We start from the raw sequence: 27,429 nt of genomic DNA, 5'->3' as shown, positions 1-27,429 counted from the left end.
CAGATATCCATAATGGCCCTACAAGAAACAAGGTACCCAGATGAAGAGCTCTTTGAATCCGAAGGTTACCGATTTTTCAAGAACAAAGCACAAAAAGGAATCCTCAATGGAGTTGTGATGCTTGGAACCGTGTTTGCTGTTAGAACTAAGATCCTTAAATCGGTTGCAAATTTTGAACTTGTGAATGACAGATTGTCCATACTAACAATTAAATGCGCGAACAAAACGTACGCCCTAGTTAACGCACATGCTCCTACAGACGATAAGAACAAGTCTGATCCAGACGAAGTTGATGATTTCTGGGACCTATTGGATGAAAACTAAAAAAAATTCCCAAACACCATGTCAAGCATCTTTTGGGTGACTTCAGTGCCCAACTAGGTCGTGAAAAGAAGTACAGGAAAGTTAGAGGAAATTAGCCTGCTCACAAAAGAACCGATCCCAACAGCAAGAGACTGGTGTCCATTTGCGAAAATCAAAACCTGCAGGTCATGTCGACTCACTTTCACCAACCACCCAGAAAGCAGATGACTCGGTGATCTCCCGTCCAAACTTTCGGAGAGTTCCAAGTAGATCATGTTGCAATCTCCAGGAGAAACAGCCCTGAGATTATGAATGTAATAATGAAAGACATCAATGTGGCCTCAGATCACTATATGTCTCTGATCAAATTCAAACCAATTCCTGCAAATGCAAGGAAGACAACCAAACAGATCACATGCTTCGAAAACAATACACTTCAGCAAAGGGTCGAGGAGTTCCAGGAGAAGGCTAGACCAAATGACCGACTTTTATAACACCAAAAGTAACCTTGTTGAGGCCACCAAAGACGTTGCAAAAATCATGAGAAGCAAAAAGCATGCCTGATGGAATGATACCTGCAAATCAATCCTCAAAGAAAGACTCAATGCGTGGAAACAGTACCAGTCTACGAAATCAGAAAGTGATTGGGAAACCTACAAAATTCAACATACCCAAGCAGCTAGGATGTTCAGAACTGAGAAACGTAAATACGAAAAATTTCTCATTGAAAAAAAATAGACCAAAACTTCAGGAAGAATGAAAGCAGAGAGTTCTACAGAGCCTTCGAAAGCAAACTCACTTGCTATAAACCACCATCTCTATGCTTTGAGTGAAAGGACAGCACACTGGCGACGTCAAATGAAGAAAATTGTAGCATTCTGGCAGACTACTTCAAGAATTTACTTAATTGCTCTAAACCGCAAAGCCCCATTGAGACCAAGGAGCCCTTACTCAGGTACCCAGATTCCAGACCACCCGACAGAGATGAAATCAAGTGCCACATTGCCCGTTCCAAAAACAACAAAGTACCGGGAGAAGGTTCAGTGGTAGCAGAACTATGGAAATATACCCCAGAGGAATCACTTGATATCTTGCAAAATTAAATAGAAGAAATTTAGGGCAAGGAGACCCTACCCAAAGACTGGAAAATAGCTTTGATCCATCCATTATACAAAAAGAGCAGCATGAACAACTACAGAGGAATATCTTTGCTACCCCTGCCTTACAACATTCTATCACTTGTACTTCCAAAGGCTCCAGAATGGCAAGTCGAACATCAAATAGGTGAATACCAAGGAGGGTTCAGAAAAAGTTGCTCAACAGCTGAACAGATCTAAAATCTCAAAACGATCATCAGATATTGTACACTAAGGTCCAAGCAGTATGTGTCTGTCTCTGTGGACTTCAAGAAAGGATACAACTACATTGAACGGGAAGTCCTGCTAAACGTCTTAAATGAATTTGGTTTTGATTTGAAACTGTTGGCATTAATTAATGCCACCCTGACTGATACAAAATCCAAGATGAAGTTCCACGGATGTCTCTCGCATTCCTTTGACATCAAAACAGGAGTCCGACAAGGTGATGGGCTATCCCCGATAGTCTTCAACTGCGTTCTTGAAAAGATCATCAGAACCTGGCGGGTGAGATTACAGGAAACCAACTACAGTCCACTAAGAATAGGAACCAAATCCAAGGGGATCGCAACAGACTGCTTAGCATTTGCCGATTATATTACCGATCTCTCAAATGACATAGGAACTGCTAGAGCTCAAGTTGAAATGTTAAAGGAAATTGCCGAACAAACTGGTCTGCAGATATCATTTGAGAAAACTGAAGTAGTGACTAACATCAAAGAGGCTCCACCAAAACTCCATACAAAATACGGGGACATCACCCAAGTAGACAAATTCAAATACCTGGGTGAGATAATCATGAAAAATGGACTGGACAAAGAAGCACTTCAGAAACGAGTACGCAAACTGGAAATAGCCTACCTAACATCCTGCACAATCTACGACAAAAAATACCTTTCCCAAAACACCAAGATACGTCGCTATGAAACAGTTCTGAAGCCAGTAGTTCTATATGCAGCTGAAACCCTATCTCTAAATGCCAACAAAGGACTCCTTGAAGAACTGGAGAAAAAAGAGTGCAAAATTGTGAGAGGAATCTTGGGATCAAAGTACAAGAATGGAATCCATAAAAAGAGATCCATCGAGGAAGTCTACAGCAAAATAGAGAAAATTACCAACACATGCCGAAAAAAAAAAAGGGGGGGCATGATTTTACGGTCCTCTGAAAAGAATGGATGGAAAGGTAACTAAAGAGATCTTTCACTTTTATTTTATTCATACCCCAAAATCACAATTCCCTGGTTTAGGAATACCAAAGAAGACCTGCAAATGCTACATATCTCAGCTGAAGACGCCCTTAACAGAGATCGCTTCCGCAAGAAAATATTGACGAACGGGCTAAACCGAGACGAGCAACTGAGGAGAAGACATGGTGCCCCTTGGACAGAGGAGTGTAAGCAGGCCCACTCACAAAGAATAAGGGAAATTTGGGCTCTAAATAAGTTTAGTTTAGTTTAGTAATGTTTTATTTTACCTGGCAAGATTAAGGCCTTCAGGCCTTCTCTTCCATCTAACCAGGAGCTCAAATATACATATATTGCATTGTATTACTTACAATAACTAGATCTAATACAAATTAAATTAATAATAATACAAGAATGGTGAGATTACATTAAGATGAAATGAACTGAGATTAAATTAATAAATTAAGATTAAATTAAGATTAAATAAATCAGATATAAAAAGGGATAAATTCTTAAAACTAATATCCTACATGTAAAAAAAAAAAAAAAAAAAAAAAAGGCAGTACATAAAATTTGATTTTGAAGACAAATTGGATAAGAATTTTAGACTCTCTACCAGGACATCCATAAAAATAGAATGGTTGTAAGTAGCAGCATCAAGTTTACAGATGATCCTTACTGGTGCATAAAATGTCTCCAAAGTGCTTCCTTGAATGTGCGAATAGCGCTTAACCCCCTGATATTTTCGGGAAGGAGGTTCCACTCACGGCAGGCAATTACTGTGAATGATTTATCATAGATGGCAGTTCTATGGGTAGGTAAAGCAAGGATGGAATTATTAGTGGATCTGGTGTTAAGACTGTGATAAGAGGATAAGTATTTGAAATATGAAGTAAGGTAAAATGGTTGTGAAGAATGAAGGATTTTATGGAGATGGCATAGGGAATGCACAGTGCGACGGATTTCTAGTCGGGGCCATGATAGATGGTTATATGAAGGAGTTACGTGGTCATAGTACCGTAGGTTACAGACGTATCTCACACAAGCATTTTGACCACGTTGTAATCTACTCAATAACTTGCCTCGAGCGCCTCTATAAATCGCGTCACAATAGTCGAAATGAGGGAAAACCAGACTTTCTACCAGCATTTTTTTTAGTTTTTCAGGAAATAAGTATTTATACCCGCGCAGCATCTGCAATGCAGAGAATATTTTCTGGGTGATGTTCGTGATATGCGTTTTCCATGACATGTCATCATCGAAAGTAATGCCTAGGACTTTTACTGATGACATGAATGGTATGTTAGTATTACACAACCTTATAGATGGAATCTCTGGTCGATTGACCTTCGTGAGTAGTTTTGGGTATCCAAGGATGATGGCTTGCGTTTTTGCTGGGTTTAACCTAAGCCCACATCTCAAAGACCAAGAAGAAAACGATGTTAGATCCTGATTGATTTTGTCTATGGCCGAAACTATTAGATTTGGAGAAGGCCAAGTTAAGTGTCAAATGCAACAAGACTAAACGTGGTCCTTGATGGCTGCAGCAAATAAATAATAATAATAATAATAATAATAATAATAATAATAATAATTTGTCAACTTCGAACAGTAAGCTTTTGTTATTAATTTTTTTTTTAATGTTGATAATTTTTCTATACTGAAAAATTATGATAACGAACAATTTATTGTTTTGTGAAGGGTCACTGGCACAGCACAACTTCAATGTACCATACTGTACCATTCCAGTGAATTAAAAATAAATAAAAATCAAATAAATCCACTTGTAAATTGAAATATTTTAAATTTTCATCCACTGATCAATGACATAATTTTTGGGAAAAACAACATAAGTCAAAACAATTTCATGTCTGACATGATTTTAACTTGTCTGTAAAGTTTCAAAATTTTGCCATGTTTGGTATTAATTTGCATTAATAACGAAAGCTTACTGTTCAAAGTCGACAAATTATTATTATTATTATTATTATTATTATTATTATTATTATTATTATTATTATTATTATTATTATTATTATTATTATTATTATTCTAAATCTTATTTCTGCTCTGTTGTAAAATTGCTGCATATTGACCGAATCACTTTTCTCGCCAAGGGACAATTTGGCAATTCACAAATTCTCCTGAACTACTGACCTACAAGCCAGAAAAGTTTCAAAAATTTTGGAAGGTTTTTTTCTTTTATTCTGTGCATGGACTTTTCTTCTCCTTTCTTCTAACCCTGTAACTTTCTAACAGTGTAATCCATGAATGAAAATTTCAGTATCAAAAAGAAAACAAAAATTCATAAATGAAAATCTAATCAATCACAATTCTATGTTTACCTGAACACAATTTATAACTGTTAGATCTTCAATCTGCCGAAACTAATTTTGAACAAATTAATTTATAAACTACCTGAAGAAGAAAACATATGGGAAAACATTTGGTGACAGAACACTATAAGTTATAAATTTACCAAGTCAAAACTGAAGAGAGATGGCTTCAGATATTACAGATTACCTGAACACAAGTCGACCCTGAATATCAGCCCTTCAGAGCTAATCTGTCAAGCCATTGGGAACTATCCAGAGAATCCTTCAAATTTACATCGAAGGAATCAGTAGATCTAAAAGAGACTACCTTTTCAAGCTGGCATTGGAAAATAATGTTGATGGGATCTGCATTCAGGAAACTCGTGCCGCAAATCTCAGCTTTGTTCGAGAGGAAACATCCTTGGATACAAGTTACTGGGAGTTACTTATCACCAATCTTATGGAACTGCAAACTTTGTTCAAAATTCCATCACCTGCTCTTATTTAATGTCAGCTAATTCTGATGCAGGCATTTTCAACATCACAACAAAAGTTAATGATGTGTCAATCAAACATTTATAAACCTGGAGGAATTCAGTGGCCTGACAGTGTTCTTCAAATAATCTCTCACCCATCCACCTATGTGGGTGATTTCAATACTCTATGAGGTGATAGGAATAGGGACCAGTGTGGAGAAAAACTTTGTAACATGCAACTTATCTTCAATCCAAAAGACAAACATACATTCAAGTCAGGAAGATGGAACTTGTGATTTGTTTCAAATAAATATCAGGGATCCAGCTTCTTAAGAACTTTCCACATAGTCAACATCGACCCGTCCTTCTGGAAACAGGAACATGTAAGATCTTCACCACTCCCTCCTTGGAACTTTAGTAAAGCTAACTGGAAGAGCTACTCAGCTGATTTTGAGAGTACCATACGATGGTTTTCACCTGAAGTAAAGCTGTTCTAGCATGTGCTAAAAATATTTCCCCGTGGAGTGAGAAGGGAATTTATTCCAGGCTAGGATGAAGCTTGTGAAGTACTTTAGGAGGATTTCCAGAGGAATTATGAAAAAGATGTAGCTGACGAGCTTCTTCATTAACTAGATGAAGCTAGGTGAAACAGATGGAAAGAAACTATGGATACATTGGACTTCAGACACTTGTGTAGAAAAGCTTGGAGCCTTCTAAAGAAGCTAGAAAGAATACATTTTAGTCGCCAGCTGAAACCAGAGGTTTCAACCAATCATATTGCCAGCTACATAGCCAGTCTGTCCAAATCAAATCCCGACAAATATCACAAAAGGTTTATAAAAGATCAACCTGTTATATTTGAGAAAGCAATACACTACTTCCAATATTTCTGCTCTTTTAGTGATCAAGAGCTTTTGCTTGCCCTAAACGAATTGAAAAATGGAAAAGCCCCAAGGTGTTGATGGTATACACCCAGAATGTTTGAAGCACTGCAGAAAAAAAAAAAAAAAAATGTAAGGAACTGGCTAGTGCAGTTTTTCTCAAACCTACTCCAAACAAGTAAACTCCCTTCAGAGTTTAAGCGAACTAAGATTCTAGCCATCTTAAAACCTGGTAAACCTGCAGACTCTGTCAAAAGCTATAGACCAATTACCTTAATGAGTGTCTGTTTTAAGCTCTTGGAACAGGTTATCTACAATAGAATAAGCCCCCTAATTTTTAAAATCATTCCTATCGAACCGGCTGGTTTTAGACCTCAACGTAGTTGTGAAGATCAAGTGCTTGCTTTGACAACACATATTGGACAGGTTTCGAAAAACGATTGAAGAGTGGAGCAGTGTTTATTGATCGAACAGCTGCCTACGATATGGTGTGGAAAGAAGGTACTGTGTACAAGTTCTTTAAACTGACAAAGTGTAATCAATTGTCACGTCTAATTAACAATACTCTCTGAAATATAATTATGCAGGTAGTCATGCATACAAATTGCAGCAAAATAAAGGTACTTAACAATGGTCTACCTCAAGGATTTGTTCTTTCTCCATTACTGTTTAACCTGCATATTGCAGACATACCTGTCAAGTACTCTGGTCAATTTGCTTATGCCGATGATCTGGCAATAGTTACTCAGCATGTGGATGCTAATGTGATAGAGAAAACTGTAAATGCAGGCCTAGATGTTCCGTGCAAATACTTCAAAACGTGGTGCTTGAAACAGAGCCCATTTAAATAACCAGCAAGCGGACATCGCCTTGAAAGTGTCACTTAATGGAAATCTTCTCCCTCACAATACCCACCACAAATACCTTGGAGTTACTCTCAACCGAACTCTATTGTACAGGGAACATCTCGCCAACCTAGCAGTCAAATTAAGGACATGCAACAATGTCATCCACAAAGTTGCTGGCTCCACATGGTGAGCTTCTGCTTCTACTTTTCATACTTCAGCTATGATATAGATGTTGATTCCCATGTATGTATGTATGTATGTATGTATGTATGTATGTATGTATGTATGTATGTATGCATGTATGCCACTGCGTAGGCTATTTGGAGACACCGGCAGTGCCAATGCACTATGAGCACTAGCCATTCATCTTGGTGGGTGTGCTATTTACCAACTGATGAGCCCGACTTAGCACACTGGGGCGAAACGCTGGCAACCAGGAATGAGTTAGCTGGAAAATTTATAATGTCCAATAACGGACCATTTATATTGGTATTATAAATGTACTCATTTGAGAAAAATATTACAGGTTCCCTATGGGAATCAACATCTATATCATCTGATGGTCAAGCAGGCATCAATTATTGGTAATGAGACAAAGTCTCTCATAGTGCATTGGAACTGCCGGTGGCTCCAAATAGCCTACGCAGTGGCCTCCACTGTATGCACTAGCCTTGCGTCTTGGTGGGTGTGCTATTTACCAACTGAAGAGCCTGACTTAACACACTGGGGCAAAACTCTGGCAACCAGGAATGAGTTTGCTGGAAAATTTATAATGTCCAATAACGGACCATTTATATTGTTATTATACTTCAGCTATAGCGCTGGTGCTTTCCACAACCGAGTACTGTTCTTCAGTTTGGGTAAACAGCTTTCAAGTTAATAAGGTGGACACAGTACTGAATGAAACAATGCGCGTTATTAATGACACAGTAAACTCCTCTTTTCTGGTTGCCTGTGCTTAAGCCACACGGAACCACCTAGAATTAGAAGACTGAATAACCTGGTTAGAGAATACAACAAGATATTGGCCAATCCTGATCTCTCACTCCATGAAGATGTCCAACTCCATGGCTAAATGGTTAGCGTGCTGGCCTTGGGTCCAGAGGGTCCCGGGTTTGATTCCCGGCCGGGTCGGGGATTTTATCCTTCATTGGTTAAATCCAATGGCTTGGGAGCTGGGTGTTTGTGCTGTCCCCAACATCCCTGCAACTCTCACACCACACATAACACTATCCTCCACCACAATAACATGCAGTTACCTACACACGGCAGATGCCGCCCACCCTCATCGGAGGGTCTGCCTTACAAGGGCTGCACCCGGCTAGAAATAGCCAAACAAAATTATTATTATTATTATTATTATTATTATTATTATTATTATTATTATTATTCCATAAAGATGTTAACATCAGATTCAGATGCCTCAAATGAAGATCTCCTCCTATTCAAACAGCACAGGAACTTGTTAGGAGGAATTATATTACAAAATATGATTGGCAACAAGAGTGGAACAGTGTAGCTCCGATGCAATGGCAGACATTGTCCAATTTGAAGAATCTTTCAGCTGGCTTTGATTTGCATCGCAAGACATGTGTAACTCTCAACAGAGTCCATACCAACCATGGAAAATGAAGATCAATGAAGTTTAAGTGGGGTATGTGATCCTCGCCAACCTGTGACTCTGGTGCAGTTAAGCATACTATCAACCATATTGTCACTGAATGTGTAGACAGGGCATTTGTTTACTCATCAAAGGACTTCCTGATGGTTTCTACTGAGGCCATACAGTGCCTAGAAATTTGGATGTAAATCTTGAACACCTTTCTGCTTGCACGATTGTTTCAGCTGTTATAATGTGTATATTTGGTACTTATGTTTTTTGTTTTGTTTTCTAGTGGTTTTACGTCACACCGACATATAATGTATATTAGTGCTTACTGTTTATGTATGTTATTTTATGTACTGTACCATACGCTAATAATAATAATAATGATCATAATAAACAACATTACCATAATCAATGTTTTCTTTAATGTTACTTTAGACACTCTGCTCATATACTTTGTTTGGCGAGTTAAGAGGATCCTTCCACCAAGCAAGCATGTTATGTATTTATGGCTCATAGGAGAGCAAGGAGGAAAGAACGGTCTCCAAACACACAGCAGGACGGCAAATAAGTTTATGCGCCTTGTAGACAGGAAAACTGACCACAGTTTCACCACACTCAACGAGCAGTTTGTCTCTGTCAGGTATTGCGTGTGTGTGACAGTAATCTTGTTGTCATTGTTGTTGCTGTTGGAAGTACTGTTATACACTGGAGTACACAACAGAAGCCGGAAAATCAAACGTACAACCTAGTGTAGGTTTAGTTGGAGACAGATAATATTGGGTAGATGCATAAGTTTGTGCGGTTCTTATATTTTATATTATTTTATTTTATTGCCACTGTCACGCACTGTAACCCACAATCACTCAGTGATGTATTCACCTCCACTCTCTATAACCTGCCAACGTTCAGGTAGCAGTTGAATGCCTCACCTGTAGAACTTTTTTGCTAGTGGCTTCATGTCGCACCGACACAGATAGGTCTTATGGAGACGATGGGATAGGAAAGGCCTAGAATTTGGAAGGAAGTGGCCGTGGCCTTAATTAAGATACAGCCTAATGTGAAAATGGGAAACCATGGAAAACCATCTTCAGGGCTGCCGACAGTGGGATTCGAACCCACTATCTCACGGATGCAAGCTCACAGTCGCGCGCCTCTATAACCGCATGGCCAAGTCGCCCAGTGTGTATTGGTTTTGACTGAAAGATATTTGTTAGCATTGGTCAAGAGAAGCTTCGTCAGGAAACACCCTCCCCTGAAAGTGGTTAGAAAGAGAGCGGAAAAGATGGAAATCTAACAGGGCAAGGTCAGGGCTATATGAAGGATGAGAAAGAGGTTCCCAGCCAAGTTCAGCAATCACACTTTTGGTCAATTGTGCTGTACGCAAACGAGCGTTATCATGGAGCAGTAAGACTAGTTGTTGTCTTTGTCTTGTGTTGTCAATAGCAACAGCAAGCCATCATAGCTAGTCACCATACATAGCAGAGGTAATCGTTAAGTTTTTCGGAAGAAGTTCAGGGTGAAGTTAATTCCACCAAACACACAACATGATTTTCTGTGGATGGGCACTATCCTTGGCACAGGGAGTTGCATTTTTTGATGGGCTGAGCCACTCTTTCCTCTTCTCCATGTTGACAAACAGGCACCATTTCTCGTCAGCAGTGACAATGTTCGAAAGGAATGCTTCGTACCTCTCACAACCCAACCGGTGCTGGGCAAGCAATGATGAACAGATGTTTACTCACTGATTTTTGTTACTGTCACTTAGTGCATGTAGTACCCATATACCCAATTTCTGTACATTACCCATCGAATGCAAATAGTGTACAACAGTTAACTGATCACATTCAAAAACTTGCGCCATTTCCCACGTTGTTTGACTAGGATTCTCATGAAGCAACTCATTCAAGCAACTTTCGTCAAAATCTGAAGGTCTTCCAGAACGTGGATCATCAGACAAGTCAAATCGCCCTGCTCAAAAGCAGGAAAACCATTTTTATGCTGTTCTTTCAGCAATTGCTTCATTCCTGTACACTCCACAAATTGTTCTCGCAGCTCCTGCTGCATTGGATCCTCGGTTAAACTCAAAAAGTAAAATGTATTGGAAATGCTCACTTTTCTCAACTTGACATTCCATATCCGTTTGTCTGAAAATATACACAAATAATATGTTCACAATCAACAAAACCTGTGTTTAACAACACACAAACTCCAAACTCAGTTAAAAAAATGGAATCCCTTCATGCCGCATTGCTGCCAACCCAAAAGAGTACCGCACGAACTTATGCATCGACCCAATAATAATATTTTTGTTTTTACGTCCCACTAACTGTTTTTGATGGTTTTCGAAGATGCTGAAGTGCTGGAATTTTATCCCGGGGAGTTCTTTTACATGGCCGTAAATCTACTGACATGAGGCTCATATATTTATTCACCTTCAAATACCACCAGACTGAGCCACGACTGAACCTGCCAAATTGGGGTCAGAGGGCCAGCGCCTCAACCGTATGAACCACTCAGCCCGGCATTTAAGTTAGAGATAGATACATTAATGGCACCATTGGTGATTTGTCTTATTTTACATGTGTGTTTGCTTGGAGGGACGGATAAAGTAAAGCGTTCGGATACGAAGAAGTTAGTCTGTCACATACATGAGTATTTTGAAAATGAGTTTGAGGATGCAAGACATGGCAGATCGTTGATATCTGTTGATAGTTTGGGATCGATTCATGTAAGCTACAGGATTATTGAAAGCTATAATTGGTAGAATTTTAAAGGGGAAAAAAGTCTAAAGGAACACTTAACAGTCCTGCCAAGAAACTAACTTCTGAAAGCTAAATGCCAACTGACAGCTTTGATCATGATGCGTTACAAAAGGCTTGTGCTGAATATGTACTACGAAGGTACCGGTACTATTCTGTGTTTAACTGAAAAGTTAGGTCTCTATATTCACCGGTGGACTTAATGGAATATTGTGAAACAATATAGGCTTTCAATACAAGAGAAAAGATTGTAGGAGGTTTCGTATGGAATGGTCAGATATCATAAATAGAAGGAGTATGTTTTATGTACAATATGGGACACAAGGAAGGCAGGAAAAATATTCTACTTCTGGATGAAACTTAGATGAACGTTACCCTCTCCGGGGAGAAAATGTGATAATTGGATGATGAGAAATAGGGATTAAAAATACCGGTTTGTAAGGATGCCTGTATTATAATAGTAGATGCCCATTCTGAAAGTGGTTTCATACAGCGTGCACAAGTTTTAAAATCTATTAAAGACTATCACAAAGAAATAGATAGCGAGCGATAGGTTCACTATACGGTTCAAGGAACAGTTGTTGCCAAACATCCCTGATTATTCCATTATTTCTTAATTATATTTTCTGAAATGTAAATCTCTTGAGCTTTCTTAACTTCACGAATAGTATGAATCACCATAAACCTTCTGGTGTTTAGGCATACAATCCCATCTCAAGTCTATTAAAAACTAGAATATGTAAATCATAACTAGAAAATGCTGAAGTAGAGGAAGATTCCAGTTCACTGCTGAATTAATCAGGTAAACGTAGTGAGAGGCACCTATACATTTTCTTTACACAATTTTACAGTTAATTATCCATTAAAAGAACAAACCTGACAGCAGACCATGCACATACTGACCTTGCATTTATGAAGGTACCTTGAATTCACATGAGATGGCACTGAAAGATGGTTCTGTAACACATGTGGAAAAACAAAACAAAATACTTAACAAAAAACCACTACTCACTACAAACTGAAAATTGTGCCCATGCATAAAAGAAAGAAAATAATTAATAATAGGCATCAGATTTATATAAGGGTCGTTTTTCCACATTTTAAGGACCGAAGGAATTTTTCTTCTACTCTTGAAGCAATAACTTCTCAACAATTCCCCAGATGAGAACAGTAAAATTACTCTCTTTGATGTCAGGTATTCTGTGTAAGGATTCCCTTAGAATTGCAACTCTGACATCATGAGACTACCTTTAACATTTAAAAAATATAAATTAGTATACTATCAACACCAGACAACTGAAAACTGGCACCTCACACACAAGTTCCCAGAGGAAAAAAAATCTGTCCCCCCATCCTATTACACAAAATTCATTCATAGTAGCTACTGCCCGAACAGTTGAATGTTTTACATTCAGACTCTGAGAAATAAATTAAAATTTTTTTGTTTTAAATTTTGATGTGAGGGAGCGACAGTTCCAATAACAAACAGTTATGTTTCTATGGTCATTCAAATCAATGTGTGCATATTCATCACCACATCAGTTAACTTTCAATACCGTGTTGTTGAGACATGGGCCTTTTTAAATGGGTAGTGAAGAGATTTGTATTGTTTTTAGATCCCAATTTCTACCAAAAATAAATGAGTTACACAATATTCAGTGTGAAAAGCATAATAAAACCACTTTAAATTCTCTTGGAAATGTAGTAAATAACCAGGTGAATAATTCCAGTTACCAATCTCAAAAGTGAATGTTCCATTTAATTTTGTCTTGGAAGAGCTAATTCAATTCTTACATTACATACACTGTAACCTATGTTATAATGCAATGGGTTGTGGTGGCAAGTTTGCATTCACCCGATTCAAGAGCTCAAACAGCATGTCATCAGACAAAAGCAAAGTATAAACAGTGAGGTATATGTTGGAGTCGTCATCAATAGTGTTAGTTTGCATTCACCCGATTCAAGAGCTCAAACAGCATGTCATCAGACAAAAGCGAAGTAAACAGTGAGGGATATGTTGGAGTCGTCATCAATAGTGTTGAATCAGCTTGCACAGATAACCTCACGGAGGTAAGAAGTTGCATCCCATCTGAGTGCAATATTTCACCAAAGAGGAAGTGAGTAAAAATTATAGATCTCATCAAAGAATCCCATGATAAAGCACAAGTCAAGTGAAACTGTCTTCAGCTCAGCAGAATCTTATCTCCATAAAGCTAGCTTGTTTTCTGCTGCTATAACAATTCTTATTTTAGGTAGTACTGTAAAATTCCATTTGATTTCACAATATTGAATCAAAATAAAAGTATTCAAATAGGCCATCCAGAACACATTGTAAATAATATATTTTGCCATGGATTAGAATGTTTAGATGTGGATATGGAAAATGTGGTCTAGAAAATATACTTTTATATTAAAAATCGACTTTTCAACCAATTAGGACATGTATTACGTACGTACGTATTGAAGAGATGTTAAGTAGAGAACAAAAATGGCCAATCGGACACCAGTGAGATCCGAACCCACAACCTACCGATTGCGCTACCAATTGAGCTATGGTGACCTAGGTCATATACTGTAGCCCAATTGGTAGAGCAACAGACGCGAAATCGGGAGGTTGAAAGTCGATTTTGATTATAATGTGGTCATGAAAATTCAATATTCATCGACTTGGCTCACAACGGGTGACTTGCACGCACTCTACAGTGTGATGGCAGTAGTGCCAGACCTGTACCTTAGAACGTTTCCAACAGAACTAATATGACCTAGGCCACCATAGCTCAAATCGGGTGAGTTGGCCGTGCGGTTAGGGGCGTGCAGCTATGAGCTTTCATCTGGGAGATAGTGGGTTCGAACCCCATTGCCAGCAGCCCTGAAGATGGTTTTCTGTGGTTTCCCATCTTCACACCAGGCAAATGCTGGGGCTGTACTTTAATTAAGGCCACAGCCGCCTCCTTCTCATTCCTAGGCCTTTCCTACCCAGTCGTCGCCACAAGAACTATCTGTGTCGGTGCGACGTAAAGTAAAAAAAAAAAAAACAGAAACCTCAATTGGTAGAGCAAAAGACTCAAAATTGGGAGGTTGTGGGTTCGGATCCCACTGATGTCCGGTTGGCCATTTTTGTTTTGTACTTAAGATCTCTCCAACACGTGCTATGTACATAATACACTATCTATTGGTTGAAAGTCGATTTCAATTATAATGCAGTCATGAAAATTCAATATTCATCATTTTTTAGCTTTCTAATTGTGCTGTTCTCAGTAAACAGCCATAGGAAATACTTTCATTTGTTGGTGTAGAGAGCCAAGAACTTATCAAAAATATAAGAACAATATGGCTGACTTCAGAGCCAGTAGTACAGGGTGACCGAAGGGAATCTGACGTTTTTGGCATGGCTAGTACTCTCTCGGTAGGAGGAGTGGAGAGCGGAATTGTCTAGCAGGACACTCGCCATGCCTTGCCGTTTCAGTAGCTAGGGAGCAGTGGTCGGTTGAACATCGTATGTTTGCGTACGACGCATTTGTGCAGAATGGCGTCACCACAGCTCTCATATGCTCGATGTTTTCTGGTGTTCTTGCTGTCTTAGTCGGACCTGGTGGCGTCTTTTAACAATAGATTCTGTTGTCCGTACATTATTAACCCAACTGAGAATCGTGTTGCGGCTGGGAACGGCACTACGACGCCCATGGTTGAAACGCACACGAAAAAGTCACTGCACTGTAATAACAGACCCGCCATTCTGCAAACATACGATGTTCAATCGACTACGGCTCCATAGCTACTGAAACGGCAACGCATGGCGAGTGTCCTGCTTGACAATTCCGCTCCCCACTCCTCCTACCGAGCCATGCCAAAAACGTCAGATTCCCGTCGGTCACCCTGTAGATCAACTTCACAGTACCTGGCCAACCATGATCTCAAATTTTCTGACTATGTTCTTATTGCCAGTGCCCAAAAGTAACTCTACCCCATTAGCACATCGGTAATCACAATGAAGGTGCTACTGAACAGCATAAAATGATCAACTTCATGTTGTCACTAAATGCTGTTCTTTTATGTTTATTTTTCTTTGGATGCTCTGAATTATTGCCCATATAAATGCATTTAAATATACTGTACTTCTATTAATAATCAGATACAAAATAGATTAATATTTTACCTTTCTTTTTAAACCGTAATACTGACTTAACCAGATGAGTAATTATTCCAGCTGAAGTTTGCTTAAAATTGTATGAATCACCGTTAAAAGTCATCGAATAATTCATAGATTTTTATATTCTAATGTTTACTATGATATGTCCAACATTTTCCAACTAGAATGGACTTCATAAAGAGGAGAGAAGCATACATTGTATCAAATGTGAGTTGCTTTTAAATCAGGAGAATTATTACATTTTTTAAACAATATTTTAATGGTCCTGAAGATTACACAGGTGAACAAAAATATCATTAAGTTTATAGCAATATGAAATCTATTTTCACAAACCTAACATACTCTGTCTGAAAAAAAAAGGGGGGGGGGGACCCAGAAAGAGAGGAAGAAACTAAATGAGAGGGCGTGTGATGTTATTTCAGTGATTAAAAAATCAAGTCAAATTTACAAAGAGCCCACTTATCAGTAAGACACGGCACACTCTCCGGCCTGGATGTATACAATGGTTCAGTTGGGAAGGGTGCCATAAAGCCGTTGTATCCTCTCTTCAGGCAAGCTGGCCTACAGCTGTCGTAACTGGTCTTTGATATCCTGGATACTGGCACTGGGATAGAGCTGACATCTAAGCTGGTTCCACATGTTCTACCAGGGACAGATCTGGGGATTTTGCTGGCCACAGGAATACCTCAACCAGTTCATAGATACATTTGCCATGTGTGGACGAGCATTGTCCTGTTGAAAAATGGCACTACGATACTGTCACATGAAAGGCAACACATGAGGATGCAGGGTCCATGACATACCGTTGTGTTGTCAGAGTTCCCTCATTCACTACCAGCCGTGACCTAAAGTCGTACACAATGGCTCCCTATAGCATGACGCCAGGAATAACACTGATGTACCTCTCCAAAACATTGGAACATGGGACCTTTCCCCAGGTTGCTGCCATACTCGCAGAACAATGGTCATTCGGAATAATGCAGAACACAATGCAATGCCATTCATAAGCAATCGATGCTTCCTGGTCACGGCACCACTCCAAACGCAGCCGTTTGTGTTGTGGAGTTAATGGCAGCCTACGCATGGGATAGTTATTTCCTAGACCACTTGCTGCTAGTCTCAGACCAATGGTGTAGGATGTCGCAGAATATTGCACAGAGTCCATTACTTGTTCTCGGATGGCAGGCACAGATGTGAAGAGGTTATGATGTGCTTGGTGCACAATATAGCGATCCACCCTAGTGGTGGACAGACATGGTCGACCGGAAATTTGACGACTAGTATGCCTGCCCCCAAGTTCCCATGCAGTCCAACATTGGGCCACTGTCACATTCGAATGTCTCACAAATCTGAATATTGCAAGATTCAAAAAGCCAGCCAAATGGAGACCCACAATGAGGCCCCTTTCAAACTCTTTCAGGTGCTGATAACGCTCTCTCAAACGAGTACGCAGCATCTCGGTGTACTTCACAGTGATCACTCAACATCTGACTGTCCAAACCCCTTATATACCCTACAACTCTAATGCACCCTGGTAGACATTCTGTCACAGAAAAATTGCAACTCTAATAACTTACATACCTGCCAATGGGTGACCTGTACGAAGTTACACTGACATCCAACCATTTCTTCTGGGTGCTTCAATTTTTTTTTTTTTTTCTTTATTTTTTTTTTGTCTGGCAGTATAAAATCTCATAAATAAATTAAACAAAACAAATTAAAATCTTTGTTGATGAGCAGCCCAGCCACTGCCTTGGAATTTGAGTCGGCTGCACCCACTTAAAGTGTCCTAGCCAATTCAACCTTGCAACACTCAGTCTTTTTTCCATGGTCAGCCTGACCTGCAGATCGCTTTGATTCTGATCATCCCTAATACTGCCCTTCATTGTTTCCTGTACAGTTGATCTAAGCAACTTCATTTTGCAAGCTTGCAGTTGACTTTCTTCTCTTTTATTCATGACGAAACTCTCCAGACTGCAGAATATGTCATGATGTATGTATGTTCAGTCGGTTCAGTCGTCAACCCTAAGGCTGGTCAGATCTTCAACAGCTCCGCCATCAGCTGTCACAGATGGCCTAGGCATCACTGAAGAGGCGTACTAGGGAAAAGAGGAGTGATGTAGTTTCCTGTTGCTTTCCTCACCGAGCCAGAAGTTGCTATTACATATCAGTCTGCCATGCCCACTGAAGTGCATGCATCAACCGACCCTATGAGCAACATTTTCTCACCATTCATAGCAGGGACTGGCTGCATAAGGAATGGCATTACTAGCATCACTCATACCTCAGTCACTTCCTCATTGTCAAAGCCAATGAAAGTAACAAAATTGCTCTAGCCTATACCAGAAGACATAGTCCACTGTAAACACTAGGTCCCGCCAGAAAAGGCTGCAGAAGATAAGTTTCAAACATTGTCTGTTTAGGCCTCTGAGGAACTCCCTGGTCCCAAACTATGCTCTGTACTTGATGAAAGAAGCTGAATCCCTTTTGTACCCTCTTCCACACTTCATTCTTGGCACTTCCATGATTTGATATTGTACTCCCAGATATTTAAAGGTATTCACACATTCAATCTTCTCTCCCTGGAGGATGAGGTACTTGGTGTAATTGTCCTGCTAAATTTCATTACCACTGTTTTGTACTTGCTCACAGTTAACGAATATTCTTTAAACTTGGTGTTCCAAAGATCCAATCTCCTTTGAACATTCCTCTCAGTTTCTCCCCAAATGGCAACATCATCAGCAAAAACAAATGCACTGAGATCTTCAGCCACGAGACTAACGTAGCGTAATTAATGTTCTGTGTCCAGTGTCATTCCAACTTTTATAGGTTTTAGAGATATGCCAGAGTGCCAGAACTTTGAATGAAGAAAGAGTTCTTTGATACATCAGTAAATCTACTAACATGGGTCTTTTAACACTTCACCATTCTTAAATGTCAATGAAGTGAACCAGAATTTTAATCTGGAACCTTTGGCTTAGAAGACAAGTGCTTAATCATTATGCATTGAGATACTGGACTCTTCTACAACCATGTCTCGAAGGATTAATAACCATAGAAATACAGCCAGCAGCAGAATGTCTGCTTTTCCATCCTTGCACGAAGAACTCCTCCCATATAATTAACCTGAGAAGGGCTTCACTGTTGAAGACCGAGTAAATTTCCTACTTCTGCACGTGTCCCAACATCGCACACCGATTCCTTCTATTACCACGAAAATTCAGGCTTGAGTATTTAGTAACTCCTTTTTGGTCACTTCCTTCTAGCATACCTCCAACAAGTATTAAACCTCACCAAATCATCAACTCCTTTTCCACTTGAACTCACGACAATATAACACTGAAAAATAAGTTACTTAGTTTCATCATACTCTACGATGCCTTGTAAGAACTTTACAATAACAAAGTTTTATTATGATCCACCTGTTCAATACATGAGATTAATCACTTCTAAGAACTTGCCAAGGAAAACTGCTCTCCCATTCTATTCCTCCTTTCACACTTTACTTATGTTACCCATTTTCTTTGTTTGATGATCTTTAAAATAACATACCAATAATAGTAGAAAGTTATGAGTAAATATGATCCAAGTGCAGTATTCTTATTGGAGATAATATCTGCAAAGGCTTGCAATATGGATATACTACTTTCAAAAACGAAAACCAGTTTAGTTTTTTAATCATACTCAAAAGTTATGTAACTATAATACAGTACTTCTATCTGGTATCTTGTTCAGCTACAAGTTGTACGTTACTTTAAATAATGGTGGCATAATCTTAAAACTTTATTAAATCATCGCAGTCTGCTGTGCTTATAACGCTTCGTCACTTCAAGTGGAAACCCTGTACACAGTCGTGGTACAATCCTCCACTACTCAACTCAGAGCGCTACAAGGATGTCCCTTGCAATCTTCATACCTGCTGCAGGCAGCTTAAATTCTTAATATCTTCCGACTTAAGAGGTTTTCCAGTTAGGTGCTTAACATGTTCAAATTGGTCTGTTCTTTCACAAGCATTTTTGTCACAAAGGATTATAATTGATATTTTACAAGCCAGTACGCGTAACTGCTCGTTATGAATGCTGTCAAAAGATGAGGTGCACATCAGTAAAGGAAATTCCTTCAGTAGTAGCAGAAAAAATTTCAGTCACACTTCCACAGATTCCAGTGCACATGAACTTTGCACCTTTGTACATGAATTGGGAAATTACTATAATCCTTCAGCAGGATAATGCAGCTTCTCTGAATCATCTCTGATGTAAATTAAATGTGTCAGTGAGGAACTATTTTACTCTTGCTGATCAGATGTTAGCTCAATTTACACTTTTTCTAAATATTTCATTTATTTATTTATTTATTTATTTATTCCTTTTGTGCAATTGATGTGCTATGAAATGTCCAATGCATTAGGTAGATTCTTGTTCCACCTAGGACCTGAAATTTAGATTAACCCAGATCTGCCCACTGTCCTATTTTAAGGACAGAAGACTTGCCCACCATCTGTTACTACTGCTTAAGCCGTCAGGCAAAAATTGGTGCTAATTGTTATGTTGGTAGCAGACTAAAAATATAAACTGTCATTTGTTTTGGTTTCAAGCATTTTAAAGACGTTTCTGTACATTGTTGATAGCTTTATAACAACACGACTTTGGCATCATGGAAAAGCTCCTGCCCCGGAAGAATGAAAGGTAAGTTACGCAGTACCTTTTGTTGATATTTGTAATCCAATTGGTGTGATATGTTGGTCAAGGTACAAGTAATGATTATATGAACTCTCCATTCTTGGTGGCAAATAATTGACTGTGTGATTTTCATTTATATTTGAGTGTCCTCTTTATAGGACAGTGGGCATAAGGGGTGCTATTACATAGTTTGTTTCTCCTCTATTCCAGCATGTCTCTGAACGGGATTTTGTCAATTCTGGAGGAAGAACCAGACTGCAATGTGGCATCTGTTACTGTGTTACCACCTAGTTCCATGGATGCCATCGTTACTGATGAGGAATCCGGTAAAGAGGACGATTTGAACGTGAATCATTTTCCTGGATCATAGTTATGTGCTGACGCTGAAATGATTTACCATAAACAAGACGATGTAGTAGTTGAAGAAGTTGTAAATAACACTTCCAACTGTGACACTACTGAGGAAAACCACCCGAAATTGGCCATGTCTTCTAAAACTGCATACGTGTGGACAACACGACTTGGAACCTGAAACGGAAAAGAAGCTCTGTCGTCCATCGCCGCTAGAAAATGCTGATTCCCGATATGACCACGTAGATCACATGATTGAATCCCAAGGGAAGCAAACAAGGTGCAGGGTATGCGACAAAAAAGCGTACATGAGGTGCAAAAAGTGCAACATAATGCTACATGTGTAGTGTTTTGAGAAGTACCACTATGCCGTGTAGAAGCACCAAGGTCCTTTGAAGTCTTACATTTTACTGTATTCCCTTCAGTTCAAGCTCTAACAATTCATTCTGTAATCAGACTGCTTGTATTCAATTCGAATTAAGAATAATATAATATTAGAATGACATACACATTTTTCTTATTATCATACCCCTTTTGCCCACTGTCCTTTTTATAGGACCCATGCAACGTACCTGGTCCTGAAATACTTAACATTGCGGATCATCATACAACCTATAGGTCAGTTATATACCATTAATCTTCAAATTCAAGCAAAAAATATTTTTGGGCAGATCTGGGTTAACTGTGAGTGCATGCAAATTAATTTTTTTTTAATTTTTGTATTTGCTAGTGGCTTTACGTCGCAACGACACAGATAGGTCTTATGGCGATTATGGGATAGGAAAGGGCTAGGAGTTGGAAGGAAGCGGCCATGGCCTTAATTAGGGTAGAGCCCCAGCATTTTCTGGTGTGAAAATGGGAAACCACAGTAACCATCTGCAGGGGTGCCGAAGTGGGATTCGAACCCAATATCTCCTGGATGCAAGCTCACAGCTGCGCGCCCCTAACCGCACGGTTGCCAAACTGTTGATGGTTTTAATTTGCCCCAGGTTTTCAGTTTTCCCATATTCTACTTTTTTTCCTGGGGTCCCTCCGAAACCGGAGACTAGAGGTCCCACTGTATTTGAATAACACATTAGCATATATAATAAACTGTGCAAATTCTTGTTTAAAACCTGTCATATTGAAAACTACAAATGAACACAGAAAATATGTCAAAAGATTACAATACATTAAAGAAAATGGAACATAAGTGTATTTTAAGTGAAGGGCCCTTTCATCACCTTAGTATATCGCCAATCAGCAGATCATATCTTTCCTAGTTTATTGGTTAGCACACGCTGTTTATAATCATAAGGGCTGGAGATCAGTACATACTCTAAGAACAATTTTCTTCTATTCACTGCCTGCACATGTGATTTCATGTCTAATATAATAATGTTATTGACTTTACGTCTCACTAACTACTGTTATGGTTTTCAGAGAAGTCGAGGTACCAGAATTTAGTCCAACAGGAGTTATTTTACGTACCAGTAAATCTACCAATACGAAACCGACATATTTCAGTACTTTCAAATACCACTGGACCGAGCCAGAATCGAACCTACCAAACTGGCGTCAGAAGGTCAGCGCCTCAACCGTCCGAGCCACTCAGCCTGATGATTTCATGTCCATCTACAGTATAAGGGTAGGTCAAACGAAAATGAAACAGGGACCAACAGAATTAAATCAACCAAGGTTTATTCAAAAGTAATCTCCAAAATTACATAAGCACTTGTCCCACTGCTTCACCATGTGGTTAATACCTTGCTTGTAGAACTCCTTTGGCTGAGAATGGAACCAGCTGCGAACATTGTCCAAGACTTCAATGTCTGAGTAGAAGCGCCGACCCTTCAATGTCTTTTTCAATAGACTAAAAATATGGAAATTCCAAGGTGATAGACCACAGCTGTATGGTGGGTGCTGGTTTTGTGATCGCTGTACCCACCTCTTATTTTGCAAATGTTGGCAAAATGCCCATACTTTTGTGTTATGTGGTAGTTTTAAATCACTTATTTCAGTGATATATAAATCTGATGACTAATATTAAAAATTAATAATAAGAAAGAGGCAACTAGGCAGAAGACTAAGTTAATATGCATATTCACTCAATAAATAAAACAAAAAAAGAAAGAAAAAATTGCATATGTACAAATGATAAATATATTTCTACAACAGCAAAGAAAGGACACCACTAATACCAGGTTCATCTAGTACAAAACTCCAATTCTGAATAATCACAGTTAGGGAGAAGCAATGCATTATTGTTTTGAATCATGTCAATTGTGTGTGCACTAATGACACAAGTAAACCAAGTTGAAAATTCAACATTTCTCAATTCAGTCTTGAAAGACTTATTACAACTTACATCTGGTTATGAATTACCTAATCTTTAGCATTTTAAGAGAACTGAAAGTCAGAGGAAAATCTTTCTTCTAATGTCACACTCATTCATTATAGTGTTACCACGTACAGATAAGGTATCAATAATAAGATGCAAAGGGAAAATTCATTACCGCAGAGTATTAAAAATAAGCAATTTTTGAATTTTACACAACTACTGATATTATGATCATGACTAGGGCTCAGAAGTTCATGCATTTGCATGGTTTTTCTTAGGGGTTAAAAATGTACCGTATGCTTATACATTATGTGCACGAATTATGAAATTTTCAGTCATTTGAACCGCATATTTACGTGATTTTGATATATGCATCATATTTTAATATTTTAGCGCCTATATGGCATATTTTAATCAGTTTAATGGTTTTTACAGTATTTTTTAATCAGCTTTTTTCATCTGGTTGATGTTGGCAGTAATGTTGCGCATGATGACGCAACTTGTCAGGTGGTGAGGAGTTATGATGTCATGCAGTGAATCCCCTGTTTCATCATCTACCCTCACGTTTTGTGCTTAGCTATCAACTGGCTGTCCATTAAGTCGTGTAACGGTATTGAGAACTGGTTGTGACCAAACTATGTCTCGTGTATAAAGTGTCAATTAAAAAGTTCTTTAAATGCCAAAAATAAGAGCAACGAGTTGTAGATTAACTAATTCACAGAAGGAGTTTTCAGGTGACTTAATATCTACAGATAATAGGGTAATGTTCTGTGGAGCATGTGAGAAAACTATAGGGAGTGAGAAAAGATTCCAAATAGTTCAACACACAAACACAGCAAAACATAAGGAGAATTTAACTAGTAAACTCGCAAATAAAGAGCCTGATAAAAAAAAAAAAACTATTAAGAGTGTTTAGGAAGTAGGATTAGTGAATTTTCTTATGACTTGTGCCAAGCATTTTTTGCTGCTGATATTCCCTCGTATAAAATGAATAACCCCACATTCAAACATTTTCTTGCCAAATGAACTCTACAACATGTGCCTGAAGCAAGTACATTGCGTACGACTTACGTAGGACGTTGTTACAATAACGTATTGTCAAATTTACAAATTAAATTAGCAGATCAGTTTGTGTGGTTTTCTATTGATCAAACCACTGATTCTGAAGGCAGATTTATTGCTAATGTAATTGTGGGTGCCTTAAATAAGGAACAAAAGACGATACCATATCTTCTTAATGTGTGTGAATTGCCGGCCACTGACAATGTAACTGTAATACAGTGTGTCACGGATTCATTGAAATTATTATGGCCATCAGGAATCAAATACGACCGACTACTTTTATTTGTTACCGATGCAGGTACTTACATGGTAAAATCAGGACAAACACTGAAAGGCATTTTTCCTAACTTAATTCATGTAACTTGTTTAGCACATGCTCTTAATCGCATTGCTGAGACAATACACAATTCTTTCCCACTGGTAGATCGATTTGTGGCCTGTTCAAAGTAAATTTTTGTTAAATCTCCTTCAAGAGTCAAGTTGTTTAGATCAACAGCACCCACTATCCCACTTCCTCCTGCGCCAGTGTTAACACGATGGGGAACATGGGTGGATGCAGCTTTGTATTATGCTCAGCGTATAGATGTATTCAAAGAGGTTGTTAATTCATTGGACTCGAATGACGCTGCATCAATACAAACAGTGCAAAATATCCTGTCAGGCACTGAGTTGGAAGAGAATCTTGTTTTTATAAATGCTTTTTTTTTTCTTTGCCAACCACCATAACGTCACTGGAAGCTGTAGGATCTCCCATAAAGAAAATACGAGGGTGAGTCAATAAATAAGTCGTAAAACTGAATTGAGGAAAAAATAATCAAAGTAACTTTCTGACATTTATTTCACTTTTCCACATATGCACTCTGTACATTCAGGCACTTATCTCATCTCTTTACCAGTCCTTGAAAGCCAGCAGCAGAGAAGTCCTTTGGTTGCTGTCGCAGCCAACGTGTATCAAAATGATGACCACCCAAATGATATTTTAGAGGCACAAGCAGATGAAAATCAATCGTCACACGCTGGTCATTATGGATGAGTTGATCCACATGCTGCTATGCGTTTGCACTTGACACTTCCGCAGGACGACCAAGACGCTCCCCATCTCCTTCCATGGTTAAACTTCTGGATCCAATTGAGCACAGCTTTCTGCGAGAAACAGTTTTAACCATAGACGGGATGCATTTCGCGATGCACTTCTTCTGTGGACAGTCCTTTGGCCCACAAAAAACGCACAACTGCACGCTGTTCTACTTGTGAACAGTCATGTAACACATGTGCCTTTGTGCACTTACAGCCTCTGACTGAACGAGTGCCTGCAAGGTGTCTTACGACAAGCATACATATGCTGTCATCTGCTGGCAAAATGTGTGCGCATAATTTCAAATGGTATAAGGCACACACATGTTTGAGACTTACTTATTGACTCACCCTCGTACTTACAGTTTTCGAAAAAACAATATCTAACCTAAATTCTGTTTCTGGTAGTATAGGACAAAAAGTAAAAGAAAAAATAAATTATGTAACTTCAAAAAATCCTGGTTATAAAGGGTTATGCAGTATTCGAGACATTCACAACTAAGTATTTCTTTTATTTTCCACCTTGTCGATAAGGCAACTTATTGGTTAAATGTGGTACATGATTAGTATATTATTAACATCTTCAGCCACATAACACTGCTTAGATGAAAAATTCATATATTGACAAAGTATCAATGCTGAAGATGTTAATAACATACGAAACATGTATCACTTTTAACCAATAAGTTGCCTTAAGCAATTAATGTAACGACAAGGTGGAAAATAAGAAATAGTTGTGAATCTGTTAAAAGTGCGATACGGACCATGAAGCTAATTTTATGTAATTCGAGACATTCTTGAATGAAAACCGCCTGTCACACCAAGAAACTTGCCTCTTTCTGTGGAGCAGTTATCATCATTTAAATATGCCCCAATAACATCTTGTGATATGGAAATTTTTTCACATTACAAAAGTGTTTTTCAAGACAAAAACGATGTTTTTCAATTGAAAATTTGTGCAAAGTGTTGGTTGTGAACTGCAATTCATCACTCATCATTGATAGCAGGACCATTTCTTCTTCAACCCCCAAGGAATAAATGTAAGTTTATTACTATCAATACTAACCTGACTTGTCTACTGCCATTTTTTCATTTTAAGAGAGCATATTTATTGGCATATTTTCAGTTATTAAGAGCATATTTGGATGCCTATTTCTTAGTTCTTTAGGGCATAAACTTCTGAGCCTTAATCATGACTATGAGACCCGTCCTGACTTTTCAATTTTTAAATCTATCTTTGCTAGAAAGAGAATAGTGGTCACCTTGATCGATCGATCGATCGATCGATCGATCAATCAATCAATCAATCAATCAATGCTGATCTGCATGTAGGGCAGTCGCCCAGGTGGCACATTCCCTATCTGTTGTTTCCCAGCCTTTTCTTAAACGATTTCAAAGAAATTGGAAATTTACTGAACATCTCCCTGGGTAAGTTATTCCAATCCCTAACTCCCCTGCCTATAAATATTTGCCCCAAATTTTCCTCTTGAATTCCAACTTTATCTTCATATTGTGATCGTTCCTACTTCCAAAGACACCACTCAAACTTATTTGTCTACTAATGTCATCCCACGCCATCTCTCCGGACAGCTCGGAACATACCACTTATGATATAGTTGTTGATTCCCATATGGGAACATAAAATATTTAACTTACAAGGGAACATTAGCAATGGTTAAGTCGCCGATCGCGATGAAACTTGGAAAACACATTGAGGTACATGTAAAAAAGATGTCGGCGACAATTTTGGGTGCCGACATTCATTAGGGCTTTAACTAAGGGGCCTAAAATTTGCAACATTTCAAGTTCCGCGCGAACAGCGATAATACCTTATGGCCAATGCTTAACCGGCACACTGTCTGCCTTATGCCACACCTCTGCACCCCCTTCCCTCGGTCCCCCTTCTGGCTCACCACTGCACGTTTCCCTTCTCCCCGCGCCTGCCCGTCTACTTAGCTGTCGGACAGAACCAGTGCTACACGTTGCATATATAAATGCACGTCCTTTTATTTTTAAAGGCGTTTCTTAATACGTCAAACTTTACTACATTCCATGTCATACTCATATCAAAGTTGTCTATGCATTAAATTGATTTATATTTGACAACCATTGCTGCAATTGAAATGTGTTGTGTGTCACTGCAAAACATAAATAAATTGTTCATTACAAGCACAAATAAAAACACACTAACTACATTCCTTATACCAGAGTATCCAATACAGAAAATACCAGTAGTTTCAAACTTGGAGTTTATATTGTTGTTGTCACTTATAATTTCATTT

The 27,429-nt window shown here is 38.7% G+C and overlaps 1 protein-coding gene across 2 annotated transcripts in view; it reads right to left on the bottom strand.

Annotated features, from left to right (window-relative positions):
* Positions 1–27,429, bottom strand: part of LOC136871664 (CREB-regulated transcription coactivator 1) — a 473,088-nt gene that overhangs the window by 206,041 nt on the left and 239,618 nt on the right. For both annotated transcript variants that reach the window (XM_067145158.2, XM_067145157.2), the window contains one exon: positions 12,415–12,468. In XM_067145158.2, the coding sequence (XP_067001259.2) occupies positions 12,415–12,468 (54 nt within the window). The remainder of the gene's footprint in view (positions 1–12,414; positions 12,469–27,429) is intronic.

This window comes from Anabrus simplex, chromosome 4 (genome assembly GCF_040414725.1).
Source record: "Anabrus simplex isolate iqAnaSimp1 chromosome 4, ASM4041472v1, whole genome shotgun sequence".
NCBI lineage: Eukaryota > Metazoa > Arthropoda > Insecta > Orthoptera > Tettigoniidae > Anabrus > Anabrus simplex.
This window is presented reverse-complemented; position numbering and strand designations above follow the sequence as displayed.